This window comes from Salmo salar, chromosome 01, assembly GCF_965601325.2.
Source record: "Salmo salar chromosome 01, fSalSal1, whole genome shotgun sequence".
Taxonomy (NCBI): Eukaryota; Metazoa; Chordata; class Actinopteri; order Salmoniformes; family Salmonidae; genus Salmo; species Salmo salar.
The window spans coordinates 140249956-140261291 of record NC_138291.1 but is presented as its reverse complement, the minus strand read 5'-3'; the positions used below and the strand labels follow the sequence as shown (position 1 = coordinate 140261291).

Genomic DNA, 11336 nt, shown 5'->3' with positions numbered 1-11336 from the left:
TCAGTAATTAATATACAGTTGCAAAAATGTCTAAAAACCAGTTTTTGCTTTGTCGTTATGGGTTATTGCTTGTAGATTGATGAATAAATATGTTATACATTTTAGAATAAGGCTGTGACATAACAACATTTCCAAAAGGGGAAGGGTTCTGAATACTTTCCGAATGCACTGCATATAAAGTTGATATGTATCTCTGTGGGTGCTGTTTGTAGAAACATAATCTTGTTGAGTTTACGTTTAAACGATAAAGTCAAGGGTTATGTTCAAGATGATCAAAACCGCAATGTTTCATGGGTAAATTTCGACTGACTGATCTACAAATACTAATGAGTTGTTATTTATGATGCAAGGTGACTTGTAGATCAGTCAGTCAGCAGCGCCTGCAGTCGTTTTGATGCTCTCGAACACGTCCATTCTCAATGTGACATGCCAGATTCAGAAGCTTGAAAACCCGATTAGAAAAAAAAAGAGTAAAACCCCATTAGATTTTTTTCCCACCCAAAACTAAAACTGAACATCATTCATGGTTTATTTTATTTTATTTCGTTTTGGAGTCAAATATAATAGTTTCATTCTATTTTAGTTTTTCAAACAGGTTTATTAATTATTTCATTTCGGTTTATGAAATAGTTTTTTCAAACCACCTATCAGACAGGCCAAGGCTTGACGGCACATGCCGTCTTCTTTTACATTTCAACTCCAATTTAGGCTGGAATTCAATCAAACCCACAATGAGAGAACCCACATCAAATATCACCATTAATAAGACAATAAGTACAGGTGAAATAAAGAGGACAAGATGAGTTTCTGAGATTAAGAAAAATACAGTTCTTTAGCATTTATTACTACAGTTGATAATGGCTCAAAGTTGCTATGTAGTTTTTGAACACAAGAAGGCGCAACAATCCTTCAAATAGTTCTGTGTTCATCGTCAGCGTGATTCTCCTTCTTAAGTAGGTTACACACTACACTCTGCAAATTTGCAGCTTTGCCTATTTGACTCATCTCATTTTTCCCTAGGCCAACTCAGTCACTGGTGCACTTCAGCAACAGCACTGGAGCAAATCATTGTTTTACTAGGTAGACAATATACGTTTATTTAAACCATATCTATTATTCCATAACAAGAATAAATGCAGGATATTGTTAGCTTTGTCAAAAATTAGGCCTGTAGAGATGTACATACTGTACACTATAGATGGCATACCATAAGAGGCCAAGGTCTAGGGCAGGCTATTAAAGTTGACCAATTTCACTACTATATGTTAGCTAGGTCTCCTAATGACCAAACATCCACAGAAAAAAAATGTTTTTCTACACCTGTGTACAACTTCTTTGCAATAAACACTTTTAAGTATGCCTAACTTTTTTCTACTGTGACAGTTGGCAAAAACAGTCAATTATGCTACACTTTGTGCTTATAGGTTCTAGGTTGCGGAAAAGAGAAGTACCTGCAACCTATTTGTACCCCCCCCCCTCCTCTTAGATTGGAACATGCGCACAGCTGATGTTAGAATACGCACATCTGCAATGACGTCAGCTGAACCTCCCAGCCTGAAAAAGCTGCCAATTTGAAGCAGCTCAGAACTAGGCTATGGTTCCAGACCGGGTATACTGTATTAAAGGGTGCTACTTCAACTCAATTTAGCTGTGTTGCATACACTGTCCTAGATGTAGACTATTTGTTATTATTGTGCAGCATACTACCTGCGTTATCCAAAATAACAACTCAGATAACACACCAAGTCTATTTTAAAGAGGACAGTTGGTCTATGAATTAGGTATCCTTATTTTGGAATTAGTTTAAAAGTTATTCTTGGGGATAGACTTTTCTGCTAAGACATTTATGCTCCTCTGTTTTCTCTCTCATGGGGATATAGAGAATGGCATAAACCGAAAAGAGATGGACAGAGGAGAGAAGTCATCTGGCTACTACGGAATTTCAGCGCAGGCGAAGTCTATTGTCTGCACTCTGTAACGTTACTCTACTCTCCACAGTCGGGCTTTGCCGCTGACAATGAAGATGAGGACGGTAACTATCTGCTTGTAGTCTATCAGCACTCCATAGACACAACTAGAGAATGCTGTGTGTCTCTCATGCGCTTTTAACGGAGCCGCCGCAGATCCCTTTTCTTTCAAATATGTAGGCTAACCATCTTAAAAAAAAGAAAAAAAATGCAATGATTTATCTTTCACATTGTAGCGTACATCTTTTGGAAAACCTCTTTTGTGATTTTAACCAAATTAGAACTAGATGACACGTGAAAAAGTACAACCCTATGGGCACTTGGAATTCCTTACACATTCAGTGTTTGGTGAGTAAATGTTGGTTAAAGTTGGATCCACTGTTTCTTCCAGCGTTTATAGAAAATTCACGTGTCTCTTGAAACTGGTTTGATGTCTAAGCACTTGGCATAGCCAACTTTATCTGCACTGTTACATTTGTAACTCACTAAAACAAGGCCAGCACCTGCAAGAACGGTCCGTCTCTGTCTGTGTGCTAAGGCGTCAAACAAACCCATATGACTTGAGCGAGATAGTGTCTGTCATTTCTACAATAGCGAACAATAATTATTCCCGGCGTTTTCATACTCTTTTTGTAATCCCTGACATAGGAGCAGTGTTGAACTGTTGGTATAATATTCCAGTTGTAGTTGAATTACATATCCTCCTAGATTAACCTGAAAGGAGCAGTGAACGTTTTTTTTATTTCAGTCGGTCGGTCGGTGTAGTCTGATGTATTCGGGCAGGGTGCCAAATGTCTGGGTCAGACGGAGTGGCCAAGTAGATGTAGCGCTGCTGTCTGGATATGTGCCGCTTGATGTTCATTATATAGCGCTTACAGAAGGTGCAGCACGCCGCTTCCAACACTGGATTCTAGCCACAGACAGATAACCACCCATACTGTCTTTACGCACATCCGATAGATCAGAGGTGATTACTGGAATTTACGCGTTTTCACTTGGACGTAAACTTGGAACCTCGCCTGGACTTGGTTCTAAAAGTATGGCATGCCGTTTATGAGCTGTGTGAGTGAGTGACCCTCTCTTTCTTGAAGAATATCCGGTAAATGGTTTGAAATATAGAACAAGTGATTGATTTATTAATTACTTGATGGATAGGTTCAATGATAAATGTGTGTATTATTACACTATTATAACACCTTTATTTCTGCGTTGTTACACACGCACACACATACAGAGGGCTTGCTGAGAGCAACGTTAATCTTTTGATTTGATCCTGGCTGCAGAGAGAGTCAGTGGGGGAGAGATGCCTAAACCTGTTATAGAGACAGGTGCTGTGTTGACTGAGGAGGCTGGCGGACATCGAAGTACAGGCTGCTTTTGTAGTTGATCAACGTGTTGTTGTGACTTGCTGTTGAATATCTGAAAGACTGACTTCTCCTTAGGCTGTGGAGATGGTACGGTGTCATGAACACCGTTAGCCACATGCATGTTGACGTTTATTGTCACGAGTCTTGTCCTGGAGGCAGAACTGAGCGATTTCCCATTAGTTAAGTCAGCTGCGAAGTCAGAATGGGCTATATTGAAAAAATTAATGAACACAAAAATGTGCTTAATTTAAGGATAAGGTTAGCAGTGTGGTTAGGGTTAAGGTTCAGGTTCGGTTTAAAATCAGATTGTCTGACTTTGTGGCGGTGCCAGCTAGCGACCACTCTGCAGAGCTGCCTCCAGAACAAGATTCATGACGAAAAACGCTATCCTGCTAACCACAAACCATGGCATGCTGGGTAAGCAGGCTACAGGAGGAGGGTATTTCTGTCATGGAGTGTACTGTTGGTGAATATGCTGTGCAGTCGTTTGGCATCATCTTTTTTTCCATGGCTAATTGTAATTTGCAGATTAAAAGTTTAGCCTATGTAGTACACTCTTAGAAAAAAGGGTTCCAAAAGGGTTATTTGGCAGTCCCGATTCGAGAACCCTTTTTTCCCCAGGTAGAATGCTTTTTGGTTCCATGTTCAACCCTCTGTGGAAAGGGTTCTACATGGAACCCAAAAGGGTTCTACCTGGAACCAAAGAGGGTTCTTCAAAGGGTTCTCCTAGGGACACAAGAAGAACCCTTTTAGGTTCTAGATATTTGTAAGAGTGTAGACTAGTTGTTTTGTAGCAGGTATGCTTATTGAACTGTGCACCGATGTATTCACAGGTATGCAGATGGATTGGTCAAGACAAGCTTCCAATATAGATCTAGATCTATAGATCTGCTGCTGTGGATGTGCTTGAAGTGAGTGACTGACTGACTGACTGACTGACTGATCTGTCGATGGATTCTAGCATCACCACCACCCATGACGAGTGGCTGACATGAGCTCCAAGGGAAACGCCAGTGAGGTCTGGAAGTCTCTGCTGCCCTCAGGAGGAATCTGAGTGTCTCGGAGACGTTCTCTGGATGAGACCTGGATGAGACGAGAAGAGAAGAAGAAGTAGTGAGAACATTCCCCCCACAGAGGACCCAAACCATGGGCTTGTTATGGTGCCAGGCACGCCGGACTGATCGTGTGTTCCTAGCCCGTCAGTAGCACCACCCCCTCACCCCTCCTCCCCCCAACCCCATGTCAGACCTTTCTCTGAATGATGGAAATTTTGCGGAAGACGCTGACTTGTATATTGATATTGAGCCTGGTGGTGGTCATGGCTTCCTCTGAATTTCAAAGACTTTCGCACAACTCACAAGGTAGGATTGCTCATTGCTTAATTGTACATCTTAACTTGCTCGATTTCAGCCAAGGTTCTAGAACTTCTCTCCTTTAGAGAAACGGATTGGTCCTCCCGGTGAGGCAGGTGTATGCATGGTTGCTACTCATGGTCAGTGGTCAGTCAGTGAGACATCTGTAACATCTGGTGGTCCTGGCCTGACTGTTATTTTAGAGGGATGAACCCACTGTTGATCACAACCTGCTAGGCTCTGGAACACTGTGAGGTCATGTCTGTCCTGTCTGTCTGAGTTCCACCATAGACATTCTACATTCTATGAGTTCTACTATCTGTAGTGTGTGGTCCTGTTATATTCTATAATGGCTGGAGGGCCCCCATTGTCTTAAATATGTCGCCTCTTACTGTAGTGTATCAATGTTCTTACTCAGATTCACATTCTGTGTTCATTTTTCTCGTCCTCATTCTTTCCTCCTCGTACACCCCTCCTCCAATGGCTCATCTCTCCCCATCTGTTATTTTCTGTAAAAGTGGAGTACCTGTCCTACCTGCAGCACTACCAGCTGACTGTGCCGATGCAGGTGGACGAGAATGGGGACTTCCTCAGCTACACTGTGAAACACCACCGGCCCGGTCGCAGGAGACGGACCGCCGACCCAACCAGCACCACCGTCGGCCCAGAGTCAACCGACCACGCCGAACAGGACCCGGCCCAGACCCGAGTCTTCTACAGACTGTCGGCTTACGGAAAGCACTTTCACTTAAACTTGACCCTCAACCCCCAGCTGGTGTCCAAACATTTCACGGTGGAGTACTGGGGGAGAGAAGGCCTGGAGTGGAGACATGACATGGTGGAGAACTGCCACTATGTAGGATACCTGCAGGATCAGTACAGCTCCACCAGAGTAGCACTCAGTAACTGTAAGGGCTTGGTGAGTACCATGGGATTCTGGAGTTGATGTGTTTGGTTTGGGTGTGTGTTGGAAGGAAGCTACTGTAGCCAATCAGGGTATTGAAATGTGTGATGGAGGGATGGAAAAGAGGACAACACGATCTGTCTGTTTCCAAGTAGAACACTCACCACCACTCTACACCCCTTTATGGGTTTCTGTGACTTTTGTTTAGAGTATGTCTGAATGTATTTGTGGATATTTGAGTGTGTTTGAATATTCTTTGAGTACTTAAGGATCTGTTTTGTGAGGAGGCCAGGAGGCCCCCATTGACCAGTCACAGAGAGTTAATACTATGCCTTCTCTTTGCTCTGGCTACCTCAGACAAACCCTCAGCTCTACTGTCACAGGATTAGACAGAGTGGAGTTTGCTAAATAGCATGTTGGCCTCCTTCCACCTGGCACAGTGCCACTTAGGATAGGGCATAGTAGGTTAAGGCTAATGGGGAAAGCTCTCTACAGCAGGGGTTCTTAGACTTTTTCAGCCTGGGAAAATTGAGAAGTTCTGTGTTTTCCTGGGACCCAAGGTCATAAAAACATGATCCCTTTTGGGGTCCTAAGCAAGATTTGGTTGACAGCAGAGAAAGAAATTGAAGTTTTAACTTGAATTTTGTCATGTTGTCTAGTGATTAGAGACAGGCGCAGGAATACGTAATAGTTTTTTACATTTTCTACACCCAAACAAAAGAGCAAGGTGTAAACCTCTAAATAGTACACGGGACAAGACCCGGAAAACAAGTGCACAAATACACGTAGCATGGAAGCCGATACAACAGCACAGGACCAACGGACATGGTAACAATAACTGACAAGGACAATGGGGAACAGAGGGCACATCTATAACATACTAATCAGGGGGAATGGGAACCAGGTGTGCGTAATGAGACAAGACAGTCCGGGGTTGGTGGGAATGAATCCAGTTCAGTGACGCCTAGAAGGCCGGTGACGTAGACCAGGTGAACGGAAGGAGGTGAACGGAATGAGCAGCAGTACAGGGGGGCTCCTGCAATTCTAAACACTTTGCCATGGGGCGTAAAGAAAATGTTGCTGTTTTAAAGCAAGTTTTCTGCAATTCTTCTCATTTTGCCATGGCGCTCATTTTTGTTGTTGCTGTTTTACAGCAAATATTTTGCAATTCTACCCATTTTTCCATGGGGTGGAGAGAAATCTTAGCAGATTTAAAGCAAATTTCCTTCAATTCTACACATTTTGCCATGACTAATGCCATGTTAATATGATATCTGAATGAGAGTGACTAACAAAATCAATGGGGGCGCCCCAAATTGCATCTTGCATATTCTACTCTTCTAACTCTAAACAGTAAGTTGAGACCTCTGAGTTCCTAGAAATACATTTTTTTACTCAGACTTGTCGCCACGCACCGTTAACATGTTGTCGCGACGCATACTTTAAGAAAGGCTGCTTTACAGGATCATCAGAGCTTTAGTCACAACCAGCCAGCCAGTCCATCCACTATAAAGAACCAACCAGCCAGCCAGCCAGTCCACCCACTATAAAGAACCAACCAGCCAGCCAGTCCACTCACTATAAAGAACCAACCAGCCAGCCAGCCAGTCCACCCACTATAAAGAACCAACCAGCCAGCCAGTCCACCCACTATAAAGAACCAACCAGCCAGGCCAGTCCACTCACTATAAAGAACCAACCAGCCAGCCAGCCAGCCAGTCCACCCACTATAAAGAACCAACCAGCCAGCCAGCCAGTCCACTCACTATAAAGAACCAACCAGCCAGCCAGCCAGTCCACCCACTATAAAGAACCAACCAGCCAGCCGGTCCACCCACTATAAAGAACCAACCAGCCAGCCAGCCAGCCAGTCCACCCACTATAAAGAACCAACCAGCCAGCCAGTCCACCCACTATAAAGAACCAACCAGCCAGCCAGCCAGCCAGCCAGTCCACCCACTATAAAGAACCAACCAGCCAGCCAGCCAGTCCACCCACTACAAAGAACCAAACATCCAGCCAGACATGTTGTCGCGACGCATACTTTAAGAAAGGCTGCTTTACAGGATCATCAGAGCTTTAGTCACAACCAGCCAGCCAGTCCATCCACTATAAAGAACCAACCAGCCAGCCAGCCAGTCCACCCACTATAAAGAACCAACCAGCCAGCCAGTCCACTCACTATAAAGAACCAACCAGCCAGCCAGCCAGTCCACCCACTATAAAGAACCAACCAGCCAGCCAGTCCACCCACTATAAAGAACCAACCAGCCAGCCAGTCCACTCACTATAAAGAACCAACCAGCCAGCCAGCCAGCCAGTCCACCCACTATAAAGAACCAACCAGCCAGCCAGCCAGTCCACTCACTATAAAGAACCAACCAGCCAGCCAGCCAGTCCACCCACTATAAAGAACCAACCAGCCAGCCAGTCCACTCACTATAAAGAACCAACCAGCCAGCCAGCCAGCCAGTCCACTCACTATAAAGAACCAACCAGCCAGCCAGCCAGCCAGTCCACCCACTATAAAGAACCAACCAGCCAGCCAGTCCACTCACTATAAAGAACCAACCAGCCAGCCAGCCAGCCAGTCCACCCACTATAAAGAACCAACCAGCCAGCCAGTCCACTCACTATAAAGAACCAACCAGCCAGCCAGCCAGCCAGCCGGTCCACCCACTATAAAGAACCAACCAGCCAGCCAGCCAGCCAGCCAGTCCACCCACTATAAAGAACCAACCAGCCAGCCAGCCGTCCACCCACTATAAAGAACCAACCAGCCAGCCAGCCAGCCAGCCAGTCCACCCACTATAAAGAACCAACCAGCCAGCCAGCCAGTCCACCCACTATAAAGAACCAAACATCCAGCCAGCCAGTCCACCCACTATAAAGAACCAACCAGCCAGCCAGCCAGCCAGTCCACCTACTATAAAGAACCAAACATCCAGCCAGCCAGTCCACCCGCTATAAAGAACCAAACATCCAGCCAGCCAGTCCACCTACTATAAAGAACCAAACATCCAGCCAGCCAGTCCACCTACTATAAAGAACCAAACATCCAGCCAGCCAGTCCACCCGCTATAAAGAACCAAACATCCAGCCAGCCAGTCCACCTACTATAAAGAACCAAACATCCAGCCAGCCAGTCCACCTACTATAAAGAACCAAAAATCCATCCAGTCGTTAGCTAGCCAACAAGCCAGCCAACCAGCCAGCTCACCATAGCGAACCTAATACATATCCTTCTCAATGGACTGTGACAGATAAGCATGCAGGGCTGTCTTTCTGTTTGCTTACTAAACTGTCAAAGCCAAATCTTGTTTTGGGCACACCTAAAACTTCTCTTCAGGTTCCGGTTTCTTCAGATAAACTAATACCCAGTCCCAAATCAACCCCTAGCCCCTAATTAACCCCTAGGCATTTCTTGTAGTTCTGAAGGGGTTGGATGAGTGTAGGCAGGCAATATGTTAATAGCTCAACACCGCCCTGGGCTAGGACTCATCTGATAGTGTCAGATCTATGAGAAGTGTATGTTTGGAGGTTAGGGGTTAGACTAGGGGGTTTTGAACTGGAGTTTCTCCAGCGAAATAAGAAAGAAAGTGAATGTGTTGCTTTCTGTTGGCTTTAACGAAGCGGCTAATCATCAAAGCTGAGGTATTGGTCCTCAGGCTGTTGATCTTAGACTGACGGACTGGCCAGACTGTCTTCGTTAAAACTCACTGTTGGAAGCGATTGGAAAAACTCTTATCCCCCCCTCATTTACTTTGAAACGTCTCAGAACAAGGAGAAAGCCCTGTTCCTCTGTGCCAATCGCAATCATTTGGAGAAAAACATGTATTGTCGTTGTTGCTGCCAAACGTACTGGCAGCCCCACAGCTCCAGTATCATAAATTGAATTAGTATTAGGTCTGTTTCGCCTCATACCGTTTTAATAGTACCAAAAATGGACAAAACTGAAATGTATCTGTGGTTTAATCTCGTAAATTGCCAGACATCTTGACATCGCACTCTGCTAGGCTTTTATCAAATATTGGTTTCTTGCCGGCGTGTGCCAGGTTGTCATATTTGGTTAATTGGTTTCATTGTGGGTTTTTACTGAGTGATGCAACGTGCCAATGTTTTTTATAAACACATTCTGAAGTACTTTTTCAATTTGTGTTACAAAAGAGGGTGTTCAAGGGCAGAGAGCTGTGTACTTTGGTTCAAGTCCCAGTAATTACAGCGTTCTTCTAGGTGTAATTGGTTGTTATAACATGATTTATCAAATTGCTTCAGAGTGTGGGGTGTTTTCACGTCTGACTGCAGTGCAACACACAGAGGAGAGCAGAGCAGAGCTGTGCGTTAGTTGTTCTGTGCGTTGTAGCCTGCAATGTTACGTGACTGAGGCTGGAACACACCATTAGCCACTTAGCCCCGACTTGGGGTGCCAATCATTTCACAGATGATTGTGGTTGTGCTGAAAAAAAGCATTCAACCTGGTTGATAATACTCATTAGTATAACAATATTTTGATGACTATAATGAAAATGATAGGGGTTATTTGTCAAAGGTCATTTCATATAAACGGCATAAGTGGTTCACTGGAAGTCCATTTAGGCTGGTAGGAGTCGGAATTAATTTTGACAAAATTGCCCGACATTTTCTATGATTTTAAAACTACAATGAGATCAATTCAATTGTTGGGTTTAGGTGTGTGTGCGTTGTAGTGTTGTTTGCCTTGTTCGCTTATGACCTGTCTCTCTCGATGTTCTTGTTTCTCAACAAGCACGGTGTTATTACCACAGAAGAAGAGCAGTATTTAATAGAGCCATTCAAGAATATATCGTCCACCACTTCCAGCCAATGGGACCAGGGAGAAGGACAGCAGCATGTTATTTATAAAAAGTCTTCCATTCCCTCGCCGCAGCAGCAACCCAACCAGCATGAGTTCAGCTGTGGCATCTCAGGTTGGTGAAGCGTCCTCTTCTCTTCTTCTCTTCTTCTCTTTTCTCCTCTCCTCCCTTCCCTTCCATGCTCTCTACTGCCCTCAGTCTGGATTGACTCTGAGCTGGGTGAGTAACATAAATGTGCAGTTATTCATAGCGGGCCAGAGGAAGTGCTGGTTTGGTTCTAGGCCCAGGTTCCGGTGGATGTGACCGCGCTACTGTTGGGCTGGCCCATTCTGGCCTCCCCTCAGCCTGGTGTACAGTGCATTCGGAAAGTATTCAGACCCATTGGCTTTTTCCACATTTTCTTACGTTACAGCCTTATTCTAAAATGGATTAAATAGTTTTTTCCCCCCTCAGCAATCCACACACAATATCCCATAATGACAAAGCAAAAACAGGTTTTTAGACATGTTAGCAAATGTATAATTTATAAAATATCACAAGTATTCAGACCCTTTACTCAGTACTTTGTTGAAGCACTTTTGGCAGCGATTACAGCCTTGTCTTCTTGGGTGTGACGCTACAATCTTGGCAGATCTGTATTTGGGGAGTTTCTCCTGTTCTTCTCTGCAGATCCTCTCAAGCTCTGTCAGGTTGGATGAGGAGCGTTGCTGCACAGCTATTTTCAGGTCTCTCTAGAGATGTTCGATATGGTTCAAGTCCGGGCTCTGGCTGGGCCACTGAAGGACATTCAGAGACTTGTCTCAAAGCCACTCCTGCGTTGTCTTGGCTGTGTGCTTAGGGTCGTTGTCCTGTTGGAAGGTGAATCTTCACCCCAGTCTGAGGTCCTGAGCCATCTGGAGCAGGTTTTCATCAAT

The 11336-nt window shown here is 44.6% G+C and overlaps 1 protein-coding gene across 1 annotated transcript in view; it reads left to right on the top strand.

The window, feature by feature from the left end:
- The first annotated feature begins 1569 nt into the window (after positions 1-1569).
- LOC106562225 (A disintegrin and metalloproteinase with thrombospondin motifs 6) overlaps positions 1570-11336 on the top strand; it is a 90748-nt gene continuing 80981 nt past the window's right edge. Inside the window, exons 1-4 of the mRNA XM_014127024.3 lie at positions 1570-2032; positions 4168-4695; positions 5205-5605; positions 10356-10536. Coding sequence (XP_013982499.1) covers positions 4593-4695; positions 5205-5605; positions 10356-10536 — 685 coding nt within the window. The 5' untranslated portion in view covers positions 1570-2032; positions 4168-4592. The remainder of the gene's footprint in view (positions 2033-4167; positions 4696-5204; positions 5606-10355; positions 10537-11336) is intronic.